At 55.1% G+C, this 20,386-nt stretch overlaps 2 protein-coding genes across 5 annotated transcripts in view; one reads left to right on the top strand and one right to left on the bottom strand.

The window, feature by feature from the left end:
* Window positions 1-252: 252 nt before the first annotated feature.
* LOC119090100 (putative nuclease HARBI1) lies at window positions 253-14,747 on the bottom strand. Of its 4 annotated transcripts, none has more exons than XM_037212897.1 (11): window positions 14,538-14,747; window positions 11,949-12,136; window positions 10,808-11,319; window positions 10,281-10,380; window positions 9,036-9,119; window positions 8,212-8,442; window positions 6,258-6,373; window positions 4,916-5,021; window positions 3,399-3,593; window positions 2,852-3,003; window positions 253-1,530 (listed from the first exon to the last, which is right to left on the bottom strand). In XM_037212897.1, the coding sequence occupies exons 2-11, from the start codon at window positions 12,126-12,128 to the stop codon at window positions 1,410-1,412; spliced, it is 1,797 nt and encodes a 598-aa protein (XP_037068792.1). In that variant the 5' UTR covers window positions 12,129-12,136; window positions 14,538-14,747; the 3' UTR covers window positions 253-1,409. The 4 variants fall into 4 exon arrangements, with proteins under 4 accessions (XP_037068792.1, XP_037068805.1, XP_037068813.1 ...); XM_037212910.1 differs by having other exon boundaries at window positions 8,212-8,376; XM_037212918.1 differs by having other exon boundaries at window positions 11,949-12,084.
* Window positions 14,748-15,041: 294 nt separating this feature from the next.
* LOC119103343 (2-oxoglutarate dehydrogenase, mitochondrial) overlaps window positions 15,042-20,386 on the top strand; it is a 49,731-nt gene continuing 44,386 nt past the window's right edge. The window contains exons 1-2 of the mRNA XM_037226884.1: window positions 15,042-15,180; window positions 15,943-16,161. Of these exons, the coding sequence (XP_037082779.1) occupies window positions 15,955-16,161 (207 nt within the window). The 5' untranslated portion in view covers window positions 15,042-15,180; window positions 15,943-15,954. The remainder of the gene's footprint in view (window positions 15,181-15,942; window positions 16,162-20,386) is intronic.

Here is a 20,386-nt window from a genome sequence, read left to right as displayed (position 1 = left end):
GCCAACTCGTCGTCCAGTCAGTGACTGAACAGTGCCCAGTCAGTCGTTCAGTCAGTGCCCAGACGAAGTGTGCTAGCTAGCAACTGTAGCTAGCCAGCGCGCGCCACATCAGCCCGCCATCCCACCGCGTCCCCTCATCGAGAGCCTTCACTCCAGCGCCGACCAAACCCCGGCGAACCGGCACATAATGCGTCTTCCGGCCCGTCGAAAACGCTTGCGTTCGCATATCAAACTCCACGCTTACCAAACCACCGCTCTCCCATCCTCTGTATTTGTACTTGTTCCTCTCGTGTAACATGTTACATGTGTTCACAGCAGATATTCATGGCGTCCAGAATGCCACCCAGATTCGGTCCGACTGAGAACACGAGGCGGCGGTGTGGCCCGCTTGGGCAGGCTAGTTCACAGGAGTCACTCCAGAGGCGAACAGTTCCAGACGGGCGTGAGGCGTGCCGTCACCGACAGGGCAGGGCAGGGCAGGGCAGGGCAGGGCAGGGCAGGGCAGGCAGGGCAGGGCAGGGCAGGGCAGGGCAGGGGCAGAGGAGGGCAGGACAGGGCACAGATCGTATGCACGGAGCAAGATGGGACGGGTCAAGACCAAACATGATAGAACATGGCGGTACACATAACAAGATGGGACGGGCCAAGACCAAACATGATAGAACATGGCGGTACACATAACAAGATGGGACGGGTCAAGACCAAACATGATAGAACATGGCGGTACACATAACAAGATGGGACGGGTCAAGACCAAACATGATAGAACATGGCGGTACACATAACAAGATGGGACGGGTCAAGACCAAACATGATAGAACATGGCGGTACACATAACAAGATGGGACGGGTCAAGACCAAACATGACAGAACATGGCGGTACACATAACAAGATGGGACGGGTCAAGACCAAACATGATAGAACATGGCGGTACACATAACAAGCCGTCATCGAAAGACAAAAAGGCCTGAGAGCCATTAGTCAACATAGCACTGGGCCTTTTTACTCTCGGACAGTAGAACAGACCACGTCACGATACAGGTCAGGTCAAGACCACGTCAAGATACAGGTCAGGTCAAGACCACGTCAATATACAGGTCAGGTCAAGACCACGTCAAGATACAGGTCAGGTCAAGACTGGAAAACGGCGAAAGCTCCGTCCCGGCTACCGGCAGAACAGTTCACATCGAGTCTGCACATCACACCCCCGCCGCCAGCACGCGCCACAGCGCCACGGCAGTCCTCAGCGCGGCTCGACTCGACGCCAGTGCCAACCTCGAAACGCCGTCACATCCGCTGGCGTGACGTCACACCAGCGGACGTGACGTCACACCAACGGCTCAGGCCAGTGCAAACCTCGAAACGCCGTCACATCCGCTGGCGTGACATTACACCAGCGGACGTGACGTCACACCAACGGCTCAAGCATGTCGGCGGCCAGCTGCTCCCGGCGGCCAGTGTCCTCGTCATGCGGAGTCCACTGCACGGCCTCCTGCAGGCCCTCCGGCTCCTCCACCTCCACCAGGCCCCTGACGGCAGGGACGGAGCTGCAGACCGCGTCCACACGGCGGCACGCTCGCCAGACGCCGGACCTCCGGCGGGGGGCGGGGTGGCACTGCAGGCTGACAGGGCACGCGGCCGAGACCAGGCGCCCCCCCCCCCCCCCCACTGCGGCCGCTGCCAGCGCCGTGTGCAAAGAATCTCAGGTTGTAAGCGACGCCGGTAGGTGGCAACAGTGTGGGTCATCTTCCAATGAGGTTAAAGGGACGCTCGCAAATGCCTGGAGATGAATACGAAATAAATGATACCTTCATAGTCAGCGCAAGTAACTGGCTTCGTAGTAACTGACATTCGTTTCGAAACCTCCACCATGTGAAAATATCAACCACTCAATGACAGAAAGCTGATATCCCAATCTCCAATCCAATCCCTGGTCAATCTGCCCACACCATCCCACGTGCAACGTGAAATGCACCTGACCCATGACATTCAGTACCAACTGTTTCAGTCCAAGACCTGGAAAACGGCTCTTCTGCCTCCGCCTTCCGTCTTCACCTGCCACGACAGTGCGCTGTGTGCTCTGCCGTATGTTCTGCGGTCCACCCACATCTCTCCGCTAAAGCTACCACTCAGTGCCAACCACCTGGTTGAAAGACTACCTTTCTACACCAACTTTGTCGCAGCATAATAGTATTTTCAGCTCAGTTCCCCGCTGTGTGTAAACCTGTGTCTGGATGCACGCTTGCGGCGGGTCAAGTAAGTCGTTATAGCGGTAATAGCCGAGCCGTAGAAACACCGGGAGAATGGAAATATAGGTGCGTTAATATTTCGGCACCGTGCTTTTATCGAAACAAATCGCAGAGGTAAATTGGTGAGATTTTTGACGACTCATAAATATACCAATTAGAATCAAATATTGGAGGTACACCAGAAAAACGGCAAATTTACTTCCGTTATTCGATTCGATAAAGACGTGTTGCCGAAACATTGATACATCTATATCTGCATTCTCCTATTTCTTCTACAAGGAACGGGACTATTACCACTGTCGGTACCTACAGACACACTGTCGGTACCTACAATGTGGCGCGCAAAGACTACGGTGCCTACAGTGTGTCGCGCAAGGACTGCGCCTGCCCCGCTGCGCGTGGTGTTTTGCCAGCCACGTCCCTTCATCTGCGTCCCTTCACGCCACGTGCCACGTCGTCCAAGCCACGTCCCTTCATCTTCCCTTCCCGGCATCGCTCATCCTGTTGCTTAGCTGTTCCGCCTCACCCAAATCCTCTGCAGTGACCCACGGCGGCCCGAGCCTGTGTCGTGCGCCTCTCCGACTGCTCCCCCGCCTCTCACCCCATCGCCTGGTCCCCCTCCAGCTGCAGCTCCAGGTTGTGCAGCAGGCAGCAGCACAGGAACATTTGGCTGACGCGGTCCACACGCTTGACATTGCCGCAGCCGAGCCGCGCAAACCGGCAGCGGAGGTAACCCAGAGCCTGGTCCGCCAGCTGACACCGGCCGGAGGGAGGGAGGCAGCCGTCAGTGGAGGTAACCCAGAGCCTGGTTCACCAGCTGACACCGGCCGGAGGGAAGGAGGCAGCCGTCAGCAGAGACGCCACCAATTTAGCCGTCGCTCACGCCCAACGTACAAAAACAAAAAACAGCCAGAGCGAAGCTTCGAACCGACAACATCGCGATCGCCAGCCAGGCACTCGACCCCGGCACCACTCCGTCTTCAAGCGCTCAGCCAAGGCCAGTATCTTTGTCTACTGTTTCCATGCAAAAGCATAGGCGCCATGTTAAATTTAAAGGCCATTAACGGCACGCATCTCTCCCCAGCGTCGCCGTCGTCCTGCCCGAGGCAGTGTTTTTCAGGGGCAAAGCGAGTCGGTCCCCGTCTGACCCGGCTGCCCCGCCGGAGGCCGTCCTGGAGCCGCTCCTGCGCGGCGGTCAGCGTCTCGCCACCGCCGTACGGCCGCATCAGCCAGCTTGTCAGCGGCAAGCCGCCGTGGCCAATCAGCACCGTCCGGTCCGGCAGCAAGGTGGCGCGCTCGGCGGCGTCCTGGAGATGGCTGTACAGGGGCGTACTCAGCAACACCTGGTAGGGGGAGGGCAGATACCGCCATGAGGGTGGGCGTGGCGGTGGCGGGTGGAGCTCGCGTTCCCCCTAAGGCAGTGAAAATTATAACGTTTGAATGTTTTGGCCTTCAGAGTACTTCGCCTGCCACCTCATGACGGAACTTCAGCTAGTCATCGGACATCACTTTAGAACGACGAAAGACTGCCATCGCCGAGTCTTGAAGGAAATGTTCATGTTGAAACATATTAAAGCAAGCTTCAGATATGATGAAACCAGCTCATTTTTCACTGTTGGTATGCTTCTAAGTAGAAGAGACTACTCTAGACAACACAATTTCTCTGTTCAGTAAATATGCTCCTCCATACGTCATTGTTTGATAACGTCGTCGCACCAGGCATAACATTGATTCAAAGCCAATTCACGGCCGTTAAACTGGTGATCGTACTTACGAACACCAGATTTGAACGGCTTAACAATACTATTTTTCTTGGCCTAGATCGCCGCATGGCTTATGGAATGGTGGTATTCAAATGACGCTATTATGACGTCATGAATGGAAATATGATCTTGAAATACCTGAAAAAGCCCTCCCATCTTCGCGGGCCTGTAGCTCAGAAACTAGAGTGGTTTAGGTCTTAATAAGCGCAGGGCTGTGAACTGTACCGAATGATCTTCAAGATAGCTATCTTAGTTCGAAACCCACCAAGTGTGGAGCGCTCCCTTTAAGGCCTCAGACTACTCCTTGGTTATCCGGCCGCCCAGCTGCCGACCTGCTCGCCACACAAAGGAGGCGCCCCCAGTCGGCAACCGCACTTGACGATCCTCACTGCTCCACAACCATGCATCGTTTGAAGGCACTGGCGGCCGGCGCCATTTCACCGGACATATCTGCGCCGTTTTGTGGGAGCATCACACCATGCCCCCTGCAAACGATTGACGCCAGAGACCCCCACCCACCTAAAGCGCGGGCCTGACCGTACACAGCCGCGAACATACACCTTTCGCCACAGGCCAGCGCCAGAGACCCCCACCCACCTAAAGCGCGGGCCTGACTGTAAACAGCCGCAAACATACACCTTTCGCCACAGGCCAGCGCCAGAGACCCCCACCCACCTAAAGCGCAGGCCTGACTGTAAACAGCCGCGAACATACACCTTTCGCCACAGGCCAGCGCCAGAGACTCCCACCCACCTAAAGCGCGGGCCTGACTGTAAACAGCCACATACACCTTTCGCTGCCAGCACATGCGCATCAAAGCCTGAGAACAACTCCGGACAAGTCTGGCGGCCGCGACTCAAGCCTGAGAACAACTCCCGACAAGTCTAGCAGCCCCGACTTACCTCGGTGTTGCTGAAGCTGCCGGGGCAGGCGGCGAACACGTCCCGGAACCGCAGCTGGTGGTCACACACCACCAGCATGGCCACGCTGCTGTGGCCCAGCTGGTCCCTGCAGGGAGCCGGGGGGATGGGCCTGGGTCAGTGGGGCGGGGCTGGGTCGGCGGGACGGGGCTGGGTCAGTGGGGCTGGGCTGGGTCAGCGGGACGGAGCAGGGTCAGGAGACAGCAGCGACAGGCTGGACGGCAGCGGCTGACCCCTGAGGAGCGACGAACCCGGCGGCCAGACACCAACTGGGGTCAGCCTCCCTTGGAGTTAGTCTCCCCTGGAATGGGTCTCCTTAGGATTTGTCTCCATAGGGGCTTATCTTTCATGGGGTCAGACTCCTTTGGACTCAGTCTCCTTAGGGGTTTGTTTCCTCTGGGGTTGGTCTCCTCTGGGGTTAGCCTCCTTTGGGGTTAGCCTCCTCCATGACAAACTGAAAGTAACGCGATCAGACGAAAAAGGTCGGCGCGGCGGTGAGGCTTTGGCTGGACACAGGTTAACACAACACTAATACGCTCTTCACTCACACAGAAACGACATCAAAACAATCCCATATGGAAATGGGCTGGGAGAAGTCGGGAAACATGCCTGTACGGGAATGACGCGATAATAGCGGACAGCACCGAGCTACACGATATGGGATAAGACAGGCACAAGACAAGTTTGAGTGATTAAAATTTTTACTGGGTTACATATTCTGAAAAACGATAGCAATCTATTTCGAAGAGACTGGAAGGCTATAGTACTGAAAAGAAATCAGGAAATGTCAGCAAAACTGAAAGGACAACAAACGCCGGGGTTGGTCTCCACAAGCTGGCAATCACAACCGGACAAGATGCTGGACACACTGGACAAACAACTGGACAACAAACGCCGGGGTTGGTCTCCACAAGCTGGCAATCACAACCGGACAAGATGCTGGACAAACTGGACAAACAACTGGACAACAAACGCCGGGGTTGGTCTCCACAAGCTGGCAATCACAACCGGACAAGATGCTGGACAAACTGGACAAACAACTGGACAACAAACGCCGGGGTTGGTCTCCACAAGCTGGCAATCACAACCGGACAAGATGCTACACTAAAAACCCCCCACAAACTTACAGACCAGAGTAGTCTCGATTTGGCCCTTCAGCAGCCTCACACAAGAACAGAAAACCACGCCGAGAAGGTAAATAGGTCAGGTCAGGTCAGGTTTAGGAGCAGAAGGTCCCGACAGAGTATCCCCTCCGGACACAGAGCAGAACAGCGCGCCGTCGGCCGCCGCAGGGCAGGCGCCGGCGCCGGGACAGCTCGCTCACCTGTACCGCTCGCGGTCCTCGCTGGACGGGAACATGCGCACGCGGGTGACGCTCAGGGCTCCCAGAACGGCGGGCACCCCGGTCAGCTGGCGGAACCCGGCCCGCACCGTCGCCATCTGGCGACGGCAGCTCACACCAGTCAGCTGAGCCGAGCGGCTCCGGCCGGCAGGCGCCGCTCAGGGCGGCTGCGCTGATGGGATCTGGACACAGAGGGCTGCGCTGGTGGGATCTGGACACAGAGGGCTGCACTGGTGGGATCTGGACACAGAGGGTTGCACTGGTGGGATCTGGACACAGAGGGCTGCACTGATGGGATCTGGACACAGAGGGCTGCGCTGGTGGGATCTGGATACAGAGGGCTGCGCTGGTGGGATCTGGATACAGAGGGCTGCACTGATGGGATCTGGACACAGAGGGTTGCACTGGTGGGATCTGGACACAGAGGGCTGCACTGATGGGATCTGGACACAGAGGGCTGCGCTGGTGGGATCTGGATACAGAGGGCTGCAGCTGGTGGGATCTGGAAACAGAGGGCTGCACTGGTGGGATCTGGACACAGAGGGCTGCGCTGGTGGGATCTGGATACAGAGGGCTGCACTGGTGGGATCTGGACACAGAGGGCTGCGCTGGTGGGATCTGGATACAGAGGGCTGCACTGGTGGGATCTGGACACAGAGGGCTGCACTGGTGTGATCTGGATACAGAGGGCTGCACTGGTGGGATCTGGACACAGAGGGCTGCGCTGGTGGAATCTGGACACAGAGGGCTACACTGGTGTGATCTGGATACAGAGGGCTGCACTGGTGTGATCTGGACACAGAGGGCTACACTGGTGTGATCTGGATACAGAGGGCTGCACTGGTGTGATCTGGACACAGAGGGCTGCGCTGGTGGAATCTGGACACAGAGGGCTACACTGGTGTGATCTGGACACAGAGAGCTGCACTGATGGGATCTGAACACAGAGAGCTGCACTGGTCACTTAAAATCGCAGTGCACAGTGATGAGATCTGAGCGCATCGGGCCCCTGAGTCGGCGGCACTGGCGGCATCTGACCAAAGGACGGCGCTCCGGTCGAATACACCGTCTGTGTTTGACTGAAACTGATACGCATAATCCCTGTCTGTGCAGGTGACCCAAATACAGACAGACAGACAGACAGACAGGCGAGAGAGAGAGAGAAAGAGAGAGGAGAGAGAGGAGAGAGAGAGAGAGAGAGAGAGGGAGAGAGAGGGAGAGAGGAGAGAGAGAGAGAGAGAGAGAGAGAGAGAGTAGAGAGAGAGAGAGAGAGCGAGAGCGAGAGCGAGATCGAGAGCGAGAGCGAGAGCGAGAGCGAGAGCGAGAGCGAGAGCGAGAGCGAGAGCGAGAGCGAGAGCGAGAGCGAGAGCGAGAGCGAGAGCGAGAGCGAGAGCGAGAGCGAGAGCGAGTAGCGAGAGCGAGAGCGAGAGGCGAGGAGCGAGAGCGAGAGCGAGAGCGAGAGCGAGAGCGAGAGCGAGAGCGAGAGCGGAGAGCGAAGAGAGAGAGATGAGAGATAGAGAGAGAGAGAGAGAGAGAGAGAGAGAGAGAGAGGAGAGAGAGAGAGAGAGAGAGAGAGAGAGAGAGAGAGAGAGAGGAGCTGAGAGAGAGGAGAGAGAGAGAGAGAGAGAGAGAGGAGAGAGAGAGAGAGGGTCTATTGCAGCATGGTACAGACTGAAAATGGCTCCCATCTGGAGAGAGAGATAACTTAAGACATCACTGGGCAAAGAGCACGCAGGCACTGAGGTCATCACATGTCTTCCAACGTTCCATCGATCATTCTGACACAACAGCATGTCAACACTACTCCACAGCAGCACCGTGTCTCAAAAACGACGTCACTGTGACGTCACGGCGCACAGCACCACAAACAACACAGCGACATCACGCAGCATGGCAACGTCACGGTCACGTCATAGTGACGTCAAGGTCCACCCACCTCGGTCCGGTCTGGCCACGCGATGAGCGGTCCATAGCACGCCACCACCATGGAGCAGAAGTGGCCGAAGGCCTCGAACAGGCCGCTGACAGGCACGTCAAACCGCTGCGCCGCCGCTCGGAAAAACTCCTTCGAGTTCAGCAGCCACAGCGACATCATGATCACCTGCGGCATCATCACCAGCGACATCATGGTCACCTGCGGCATCATCACCAGCGACATCATGGTCACCTGCGGCCGCGCGACATCGGCCAACGTCACGACAGCGACGCAGTGTCGCGACATCATAGTGCCAGTAGTTAATCGCGTGGGTTAGTGTTGTATGGCTGTCAGAAGCTGGCCTATCCTCGAGCCGTCGCTCGCGCAAACAGCCAAGTCGCTGACGAGCATCAGCACTTCAGCCATCATCATCTCAGATCAGGGCCGCAGTTCGGGCTCAGTATCATCAGTTCGGGGCCACAAGACGGTGCGCTTTCGGCTGAGATGGGGCGTCCCCTCGCCGGCAGCCAAACACGGCTCCGTCACCGCCGTCCGACACGCCGCTCCACTCGCTCCGAGGCCCTCCCATCGAGGCGCGGCGCTGCCCGGCCGGGCGGCACCGAAACGCCAGGACCTCGGGACCGCCTCGCGCGGTGTCAGTGTTGCTCACCACCCGGCGGTGCCGAGCACTCCGCACATACCTACGCCGTGCGATCGCACCACGCCGCTCCACAGCCAGCGCCGCCGCCGACACGGACCGTGGCCGCGCGAGCCAGGCCGCACTGAGCGAAACGAGGCAGAGGGAGAGGGGGGGGGGGGGGGGGGGTCGGCGACCTCGAGCGTACCGAGAGCAGCGGTCGGGCAGGTCGAGAGCTGTGTTTGCCGCTCAGGGCGCCGTTGTAGTGCAGCGCCAGGTCCGTCCACAGCTTCTGCTCGCAAGAGGGTGGTCAGGTCACCGAAGATACGACACGGGCTACTGGAGATACAACTCGGGCCACCAGCGCTACGACACGGGTCACTGAAGATACGACACGGGTCACCGGAGATACGACACGGGGCACCAGCGATGTGACACGGGTCACCGGAGATACGACATGGGTCACTGGGGATGCGACACGGGTCGCCAGAAATACGCCACGGCTCAACGAGATTCGACATGAGCGTCGAAAATACAACACAATCAGCGAACATACGACAGCGGTAGCATGCCATACGATGCAGGTCAGCAAAGATAGAACACGGGTCAGCGTCGAAAGAATTCGGCGCCAGGCGTGCACCAGAGACACAGTAATGCGACTGAGAGACAAAGACATCACGGAAATACTGCAACGGTGTGCTGTTCAAGCAACCACTTACCGGATATCTACAGCACGCAGAGGAGATAAGCCACGCACCAGATACAACAACAACGTATCCTGGATACGGCAGTGTAGCAGAGACACAGCCACGTGCGAGAGACAGCAATGTGCTAGATACACAACAGTGTGACGGATATCCAACACGACGGGTCCACGGAGGTACGACACGTGCAACCGGGGATAACACACGGCTGCCCGAAGACAGGACAAGGAGTCAGACAAGGCAGAACGAGGAGCATCAGCGGGACATGGGACATCCCGTACCCGAGACGTAGCAGGCTGCAACTACACGGTCACGATAAAATAGAGGAGTACATCTCAACAAGGTACAGGAGAAACATTCGAGGGCAACTCAACAAGCGCAAGAGGAACCACAGGGCGCAGGTTGAAGATACCAGAGCTACATGAAGAGGAACCACAGGGCGCAGGTTGAAGGTACCAGAGCTACATGAAGAGGAACCACAGAGCGCAGGTTGAAGGTACCAGAGCTACATGAAGAGGAACCGCAGGGCGCAGGTTGAAGGTACCAGAGCTGCATGAAGATGCAACTCAACAGACACCAAAACTAAAGCAGGACGCAACTGGACAGGCCCCCAGGATGCAACACGATGCACGTCAACAGTCACGCGGCGCAGCGCGACACGGGGTTCTCACACATTCTCGCAGTCCCGCTCCTGAACACCCCACCGCGACGTGACGTCAGCGCCGCCGCCCAGCGCGGCCGCCACCCACCTGCACCGTCGTCTTGGAGACGTGGAACTGGTGCCAGAAATCGAGCTCGCTCAAATCCGTCAGCATGTTGCGGAAGAAGAACCGGTCGTAAGGCCGCGGTCTGCGGAGCACGCGCCGCCAGCGGTGACGGCACGCACGGGGCGCGGGCCGTGCTGAGTGACGGCCAAATTCAGCGCCACAGCGTCACGTAAAGGCGCGTAAAGCCCTTGTGATCGGTTTGTCACCATTTTGCCATTCCCTCCCCCAAATAAGCATCGATGCTTAACGCGTTATGCTATCTCCAGGTTTTTAAACAGATCGTATATCAGTGCGGCCACTTCATTGCCCTGAACTGGAGGAATACCCGTGGAAGGGGTGGAACACGAATTTTGCGACCAGTGTTACTAATTGGACGGCGTCATGCAACGGTTGGTGAAGAGACGGGCGGCCGCGCCGCCGCGGAGCAGGGCGACGCTGGTGACGTCATACCAGCGATGCCAGTGACGTCATCTGACGCCACGGTCGCGGCCCTCCTCGTCATCACTCACTTCCTGGAGGGTTTGCCCCTGGCGTCGGGCTCAGAGGTTCCGCCATCCTCGCGCCAGGGGCGCTTCAGGCCCATTTTCGCCCTCTGGCCGGGCTCGACCCAGTGTCGAAAGGTCAGGTTCCGTGGAGGCCGAGTCCGCCGAGTCAGCAGCGCCGCAGTGCCGGCTGAGTCGCGCTGTTGAGCTCGCTGGGGCGAGTCGACAGCGCCGGACGGCCGGGGCCGTTGACGCGGTAGGGGTGATGGGAGTGAGCCAGCCAAAGACGGGTGGGGCGCATGGGAGGGCCCGGGGCGTCCGGGTGGTCGGGCGTCCTCGGATGGTTTTGACGACTGTGATGGCTGTGGTGAGTGTGATGATTCTGATGGCTGTGATGAGTGTGATGATTCTGATGGTCGTGACGGTGGGGTCGGCTGTGTCACATGAGTTGGATCCAGCAACCGGTACAACATGGCCAGCTCAGATTCTTGAGATGACCTGGGAGCCTCTGATGACGGAGATGGCTGACCTCCAGAATCCTGGGGCATCAACAGGAGACAACATAAACTAAATCACACCGAATTTATCGCCACGAGGTAATGCCACCTACCACATACCTTTAACAAGTTAAACTATAGCTTCGGAGGGTTGACATGGCTTTAAAGAGTTAACAGATGGCTCTGCAAGGCTCACGATCAACAGTACAAGGTCTCGAAAAACAGTTTCATGCATCATATGACATGCCTACACTGAAAACGGGTAGTGGGCAACGCTACCAAACTCTATCAGACGATAAATTTGGGTGACATATGACAATGTAAATAGGCGAACAGCAAACATGAATTTAAAACACACAAAAACAGCATCAAAGATACCAAAGAATGTGGCAATATGAACCTTACCTTGAACAAAACCACCTGAAATTAGTCTCCATCAACCCGCAATGATCTCCAGACAAAGTGGCGTAAGTCACAGCTCCCACCTCAATTTTCAGCTTTGACATCAATCACAAAGATTAGGAGTTCTAAAAACCGTCATAATGCCCATATAAATTGCCACACTGAGTAACCGCCACCACTGTCTCAGCAGCCCCATGTCCACTGCAAAGGGCCCTTGCCAAGAGGCCCCACATTCCCTGCCAGCCACAGCCGGTGAGAGCCCCGCCCACCTCATCCTCCGCGAGCGACCCTGCTGGCGTGTCCTCGTCCTCGTCATCCTCCTCGGGGAGCCTGGGGTCGCGCAGCAGCGGCTCGAGGAGCGCCTCGCTGACTCCCAGCAGGCGCGCCGCCTCGCGGTCCTCCTCGCTGCCCAGCAGGTCACATAGCACGTCCACCATCGCGCTGTTCATGGCCGCCGCTGTGCCAGCAGGTCATGTGGCACATCAGCAGGTGACACCAGCAGGTGACACAGCACGTCAGCAGGTGGTACCACATCACACAGCACATCAGCAAGTGGCACCAGCAGGTCACATAGCACATCAGCAGGTGGCACCACCAGGTCACACAGCACATCAGCAGGTGGTGCCAGCAGATCACAGAACACAACAGCAGGTGGTGTCAGCAAGTCACACATTGAGCTGTTCATGGCTGCTGCTGTGCAAGATGCTAGAGCAGAAAGACCAAGGTGACTGGCCAGTGCCCAAAGGGCACATGTGGTAGCTGTTAGATATGTGCTTTCTAAACAGGTCTTCAAGGTATGCTTGAAAGGCTGATAGTAACAGGCATGCCAGTGTATTGCTTGGAGGACCTGTATTGCTTGGCAATACAGCTCCTCTGGCATGATTGTTCCAACACACAATTGGGTACTTCAATATCCCATACTAGTATAAGTGATATGAAGCCAGGAAGATGTTTTTGGGAACAGATGCTAGAGATCCATCCAGCAGTGATGGGTATTCACCCACTGATCAGTCCACAAGAAAGAGGTTTAGGTTAGGTTAGAGGTTAGGTTAGGTCAGGTTGGGAACAGATGTTAGGGTTCCATCCAGCAGCTATCAGTATTCACCCCTTGATCAGTCCACAGGAAAGAGGTTTAGGTTAGGTTAGAGGTTAGGTTAGGTCAGGTTGGGAACAGAAGCTAGGGTGCCATCCAGCAGCTATGGGTATTCACCCCTTGATCAGTCCACAGAAAAGAGGTTTAGGTTAGGTTAGAGGTTAGGTTAGGTTAGGTTAGGAACAGATACTAGAGTTCCATCCAGCAGCTATAGGTATCAACCCACTAATCAGTCCACAGGAAAGAAGCGTGCAGAGCTAAACTGACCAAAGACCATGACACAATTACCAATGGCATGACAAAATGACCAATGGCATGACATGTGCCTAATGACCAACAACATGGCATGATGAATGACCACTGAAAAATTATACGTATTTGAAGCATAAACATCTGGCCAGTTCAGGTTTCAAATTTTTGAGAACTGCTATCAGTTAAAGCATGTGGGTTGGATTGGACACATCCTTTCCTGCCTTCTAAGCCTATCCACAATGGTAAGGATAACCATGAGACTGTTCTGTGAGGAGACATTTTCATTATTGCCTAGCTCCAGAGCAGGATGGCAGTGATCCAGGTACACTGCATGTGTCTGCAGCCCCTGGCAACTCTAGTGCCTCTCCAGCCTTGTTCCATACAACTCCCACACTCAGGCACAGGGTGCCAAGCAGTGGGCTGAGCTGTTTCTTATGCACAGGCACACATACAATTGACTGAAAATATTTTACTAATAAATAAATATTGCCAACATTATAGTTACTGGCAAAATCTAATATATATGAATATATGCCAATATCTATAAATAGTTGCTAATGAATGCATAACTGTCCCAGTCAGGATAAAAACAATGAAGATTACACAAGGATTTGCCTGTTTTTTGGAATGCTGCTGCATCCAATGGGAGTTTGGTAAGGCTACAAGACTTGCAATGAACAATATTTATATAGCCAGAGGAGAGTTATAATAATGCTACAAGCCTGCTGTAAAGAACAATATTGATATAGTCAGAGGAGAGTTATAATAATGAGTATACATAAGATTCCATGAATGCCCCAAACATAACCTGTTTGACATATCCCCCAGCTGTCATGTTATGCTATATCAGCTGGGTATGTATATCCTGCTGCCTTAAAGTACATCTGACCCCACTAGCTGATGATGACTGGGTTAATAAACCTGATTCTAACCTGACTCTCATGAACATTTTAATAAACATCATCACTTAAACTATACCTCACCATAATAATAATTGGTTCTAAAATTGATTTTCACTCCACCCAGAACTGAAAACATATAAAAAGCCTTACTACAACCTGTCAGGAATTCGGGGTCCTGCAGATTCTGCAGGATAGGGCCTGACTAGAACAAAAAGACTACAAAACTACACTTAATATTTCAGCCATAGCAGTTATCTCAATTGCTGCAAGAATTTCAGTGTAGGTATGTGCAGTGCATTTGTATTGATTATATTTCAATACATTTCAGCACATATAGGCCTAACTGCTAAGAGTTTGGTGCATAATTGCCACCATTTTCACAACTCATGAAGATTTAGTGTCTCAGGGAATAGTTTTGCCAGGTAAGTTCAGGTAAAAACACTCAAAACACATTTTTAACACAAAATTAATTTGAAAAATAAGCTCAATTTGACTCTGCCTGAATTTGCTGGAAACCAGAACCAAGTTTAGCCCAAATTTATAATAAGCATCTGCTGCAGTGGATGGACTCTTTGCAGAATGGTAGGGCAAGGGCACACACACCAACTTACATCAATGTTTACCCTTGTACCGATTACGTACAGCTCCCGAACTTGGACAATATTGGTGGTGGCGGTTAATTATGGCTCCAATATAGTTCATTGTTTTAACCATACTGCTTAATTTGGCACACATAATAAATATATCGCATGTTTGTGCTTATGACACCCCTATACCTATAACAACGCGGTCACAGAATGCACAACGAAAAGACGGGCAACCAAACGTTGTTGTTACTGTGGATTAGGGTGCACAGCGGCACAATTGAAATATGAAAGCCGTTTTTGTAGACAATAATGAAAGGCTCCTGTCATTTGTAAGGTACAATTTTTGATATCACTTAGTGTTTTTGGTGTTTTTATATCGTTAGTGTTGAGTTTTATATTGCAAAAAGAAGATTTTTTTATCTAAACCCGATACAACTTAATGAATTTCTTCTTCACGATGTAAGAACATTTTCGCTAAACATTGCGCATATGGGACAGATGTAGCTCAGTTGTTGCCAGAAAGAGGAGGCGTTGCGCCACCAGTACTCCGCGGTGTTCCGGTGCGTGTGGGTGTTGCCCCGGTCGCTGCTTATCGTAACTCTCGCCCACTGAACAGCTGTTTTTGAGCTGGTACGGGACATCCGGTTTTCTGTTCAACTCTGCGAAGGTGAGGGATCATGTGGTGAACGTGGGATTCTACCCTTGCATTCTGCGTTACTGAACTGGCCACGTCTGTGCTCTATGTCCAGTAATCATGTTAGCCACACGTTTTATGCACATAGCTGTGTACACTTATCCGTTAGTACGTACCTTTTATGTAACATTATGTGTGCTATGGGTGCCTTTATCATCTAATGCTGACAATGTTGAACTCGTCTTTACAATCGATTCAATATGATTTTGGTACAAGAAAGAAACACATATTGGATTTGTGCTAAATGAGGAACAAAGCCTATTAAAGGGCTTGCTCGCAGCCTTTTTGCTCTGTTGCAGAATGTTGTGACGGGCCTATTGCCCCTCGGCACACATTCAGCACAACTCCCATATTTACCTGAGCACCATTTCAAACAGCTTCCTCGCACCACAAGCTACATTTCACATGCCCCTCCCAGCTTAACCCCCAGCATCGCCAAACAGCAGGGCACCAGCGTGTGCCACATTCTTGAGCCCCTTTCATCGCCGCGTCAAGTGGCCTGGGCTGGCGAGTGCATTATTGAGCCCGGCCTTACGCCGAATAACAACAGCATCCCACATCCTCCCCGCGGAATGGCAAGCCGCCGCCGCCGTCACCGGGCGCTGACCACCCGATGCCGTCACCGGGCGCTGACCACCCGATGCCGTCACCGGGCGCTAATCACTCGATGCCGTCACCGGGCGCTGATCATCCGGTGCCGTCACCGGGCGCTGACCACCCGATGCCGTCCGGCAGGGGCACGCCGCCATGCATCGGGTGCCGTCGCTGCTGACGCGGCTGCGGCCGGGCCGGACTGCGACGCCGTCGCTGGCGGCGCTGCGCTGGAAGAGCGCGCCGCCACCGCCGGCCGCCACCAGCGCCGCCGCCGCCGAGCCCTTCATCAACGGCACCTCGTCCAGCTACGTGGAGGAGATGTACGTGCAGTGGCTGCGCGACCCCGCCAGCGTGCACGTGGTGAGTAGAGCCGGCCGGCGGGATGCGTAGGTGGACGTAAACGACTTCGCTGAGATGGACGGAGGGCAGCTATTTTGCTGTGAGATCCGTATTCCACGTGGAAGTTTTATCTGTTACCCCCTTCGTGTCGGCCGATGCGGTGGGTCTCGAAGTAACGGTCAGTCCCTGCTTAGAAATGAACTATGCGGCCTTGCCTGTATTGGATTCATGCCAGCGAGGGGTTGGAACACTTGTGGTTCGCACGCTGCATGAATGCCATGGTCTCGGGGAAGTCGGCGCCGATGAGAGACGCGTAACCAGTTGGGGGTGAAAGGAGATCATAGATATGGGCCGCTACTCGGACCTCGTATTGTCGCTCGCACGCACCAACCATCACTAGCCGTGAGCCGTGACATGAGTCTTCTCTCACAACAAGACTCGTGGCGTGACCCACTAACTGTCCCTAGCCATGGCCCGCTCCCCACCTCGTGGCACCCCTGGCCTCGCCTGTGGTGGCAGCCCCGCTGGATAAAGAAGCCGTGTACTGCCGGGCGCGTGCGTGGGAAGTTCTAGAGCCAGCGGGCGCACCGCCCAGCGGCTTGGGCGGCGCTCCTGCCCAGCGGCTTGAGCGACGCTCCTGCCCAGCGGCTTGGGCGGCGCTTCTGCCCGCCGCCCGGCGGCGCTCCTGCCCCGTAATTACGTCCGGCGGCCACCGCGCCACCGCTGTAAACGGTCTGCTGTTGCCGAGGTGGCCGGTCCCGGCGGGGACCGCTGACCGCTGTGCGGCGGCGGCAGAGGGACGATGCACGAATGATGAAAGATGAAGGAAGTTCGTGGGAAATGACGAAAGACGAAAAAAAAGAAAAAAAAGACGAAATGATAAGAACTAAGGACAGAAGGACGAAGGAAGGGGTGGGGGGCGACAGGAAAAGTCGTTGCAGAACTGAAAACTGTAGAGACCGGAGAGACAAACTGGTGGGAATTGATACCGCGGGATGTGCTGGGACGCGGGCTCAATCAAGCCTATTCCTCCAGCCTGGGGGGTTCAGCCGGGAGGGTTTTGGTCTGCTGAAACTCATGTAGCTCCGTGTCAAGTCCTGGGCGCAGGTTTCGTTTTTTACCGTACACCAGGTGTGACTGCGCAGGTGCATGTGGTGTACACCAGGTGTGACTGCGCAGGTGTATGTGGTGTACGCCAGGTGTGACCGCGCAGGTGTATGTGGTGTACACCAGGTGTGACTGCGCAGGTGTATGTGGTGTACGCCAGGTGTGACTGCGCAGGTGTACGTGGTGTACACCAGGTGTGACTGCGCAGGCGTATGTGGTGTACACCAGGTGTGACTGCGCAGGTGTATGTGGTGTACACCAGGTGTGACTGCGCAGATGTATGTGGTGTACACCAGGTGTGACTGCGCAGGTGTATGTGGTGTACACCAGGTGTGACTGCGTAGGTGTATCTGGTGTACACCAGGTGTGACTGCGCAGGTGTATGTGGTGTACGCCAGGTGTGACTGCGCAGATGTATGTGGTGTACGCCAGGCGTGACTGCGCAGGTGTATGTGGTGTACGCCAGGTGTGACTGCGCAGGTGTATGTGGTGTACACCAGGTGTGACTGCGCAGGTGTATGTGGTGTACGCCAGGTTTGACTGCGCAGGTGTATGTGGTGTACGAAGGCTGATATTTCACGTGGTCTTTGTTCTTTATTCGCCAGTGATATTTCATGAAATAACTTTTTCATACGATGTAACGGCTTGACCATCGTGCAGCTGCGAGGCTGGGAAGGTGGGGTAAAGTGGTTGGGGTGCTCGGCGGCGGACCTGTGGGTCCTGGGTTCGAATCCTGGCCACGCCACTACTGCGCCACTCGGCATGGCAACTAACTAGGGCATCCCGCCTCAAAAGGGCCATGGCAGCTGGCGGGACGCTGAGCTCAGTCATCATTAGTATTATTATTAGAACTGCAAAGCTGTTAGCATCATAGTTCGGCCGAGAGCTCTGTTCCGCGCCAGCCCCGCCCCTTTCCCCGGAGCTCAGCATCAGATGAGTCGGAATGCTGTCCCGTATGCTGCGGCGTGTGCGACTCTGCCGCTCTCTCTCTCTCTCTCTCTCTCTCTCTCTCGCTCTCTCTCTCTCTCCGCTATCTCTCTCTCTCTCTCTCTCTCGCTCTATTCTCCTCTTCTCCTCTCTCTCTCTCTCTCTTCTCTCTTCTCTCTCTCTCTCTGTTCTCGTCTCTGTCTTGTCTCTTCTCTGTATCTGTCTCTGTATATGTCTTGTCTCTGTCTCTGTCTTATGCTATGTTATCATGCTCTGTCTTATGTCTCGTCTCTGTCTCTGTCTTGTCTCTGTCTCTGTCTCTTCTCTGTCTCTGGCTTGTCCTGTCTCTGTATCTGTCTTGTCTCTGTCTCTGTCTCTGTCTCTGTCTCTGTCTCTGTCTCTGCTTGCTCTGTCTCTGTCTCTGTCTCGTCTCTGTCTATGTCTCTGTCTCTGTCTCTGTCTCTGTCTCTGTCTCTGTCTCTGTCTCTGTCCTGTTTCTGCTCTGTCTTGCTCTGTCTCTGTCTGTCTCTGTCTCTGTCTCTCTCTCTCTGTCTCTCTCTGTCTCTCTCTCTTCTCTCTCTCTCTCTCTCTCTCTCTCTCTGTCTCTGTCTCTGTCTCTCTCTCTCTCTCTCTCTCTCTCTCTCTGTCTCTCTCTCTGTCTCTCTCTCTCTCTCTTGTCTCTTCTCTCTCTCTCTCTCTCTGTCTCTCTCTGTCTCTCTCTTCTCTCTCTCTATCTCTCTCTCTCTGTCTCTCTCTCTCTCTCTCTCTCTCTCTCTCTCTCTCTCTCTCTCTCTCTCGTATCTCTCTCTCTCTCTCTCTCTCTCTCTCTCTCTCTCGTCTCTCTCTCTCTCTCTCTCTCTCTCTCTCTCTCTCTCTCTCTCTCTCTCTCTCTCTCTCTCTCTCTCCTACTCTCTCGTACTCTCTCCTACTCTCTCTGCCTTACTCTCTCGTTCCCTCGCTCTCGTTCTCGGGTCGTCCAGAACTGTAGACGTAGAGCCGGTGGCTGGGTCGGCACGCTGTGTACCAAAACAGGATCATGCAGTATGCGGGTGGCGAATTGGCAAGGGTGATAACTGGAAACGCTATTGATTAAAAGAACGTGGAACTCCGCACATGGGTGGCGACGTCTGTAGGCGTATGGGGTTGCTCTGCCGCTCCACGCTTTCAGCATGGGGTTGCTCTGCCGCGTCACGCGTGCCGTGTGGGGTTGCCCTGCCACTTCACGCGTGCCGTGTGGGGTTGCTCTGCCGCGTCACGCGTGCCGTGTGGGGTTGCTCTGCCGCTTCACGCGTGCCGTGTGGGGTTGCTCTGCCACTTCACGCGTGCCGTGTGGGGTTGCTCTGCCGCGTCACGCGTGCCGTGTGGGGTTGCTCTGCCGCTTCACGCGTGCCGTGTGGGGTTGCTCTGCCACTTCACGCGTGCCGTGTGGGGTTGCTCTGCCGCTTCACGCGTGCCGTGTGGGGTTGCTCTGGCACTTCACGCGTGCCGTGTGGGGTTGCTCTGCCGCGTCACGCGTGCCGTGTGGGGTTGCTCTGCCGCTTCACGCGTGCCGTGTGGGGTTGCTCTGCCACTTCACGCGTGCCATGTGGGGTTGCTCTGCCGCGTCACGCGTGCCGGGCAAAGTCGCTAACGGGCCACGAGCTGTGCTCATGACACGCAAAGAATAGCTGTTGGAGCGCGCGGCCATGCTTTTTTGTGCCAGTTCAGGTGCGCTAATCGCAGATTTTAGCTGCTCAGCCTCTGTGTAGTGGGGTCGTTCATGTGATCTGTGTGTTGTTTGCCGGATACTCTGATATGATACGGTATCAGCAGGCGAACAAACCAGTAAATCTCTGCTGCCACGCACCGGACGTGATGCCGTCATCTGACGTCAGCGACATGAACCTCACGAAAGAGTGAAGGGGCTGCTGATGTCAGCGGCCGTCCGATGATCAACCCCGCAATGGGGTCCTCAATGGGGTCATCAATGAGGTCCTTAATCGGGTCGCTCAAACCTTTGCTGGGGGGGGGGGGGGGGGGCGGAGTTGCCTCCAATACTGCAACCATTAGCCGTGAGCCACACTAGCCATCAGTCAGCCATTAGCGGGGCGATGTGGCACATGGGACAGCATCCGAGACCGTGCGCCAGGGGTTTTGTTTCGGTTATTTTTTGGAAGGTCCTGCTCCTCCCAATGTTCATTCGAACCCCGGTGCCGGTTTGGGACTCACAATA

The sequence above is a fragment of the Pollicipes pollicipes genome, unplaced genomic scaffold, assembly GCF_011947565.3.
Source record: "Pollicipes pollicipes isolate AB1234 unplaced genomic scaffold, Ppol_2.1 Scaffold_1600;HRSCAF=1878_pilon_pilon_pilon, whole genome shotgun sequence".
NCBI classification, from domain to species: domain Eukaryota; kingdom Metazoa; phylum Arthropoda; class Thecostraca; order Pollicipedomorpha; family Pollicipedidae; genus Pollicipes; species Pollicipes pollicipes.
The sequence above is the reverse complement of the archived record's forward strand: the minus strand, read 5'-3'. Positions and strand labels throughout refer to the sequence as shown.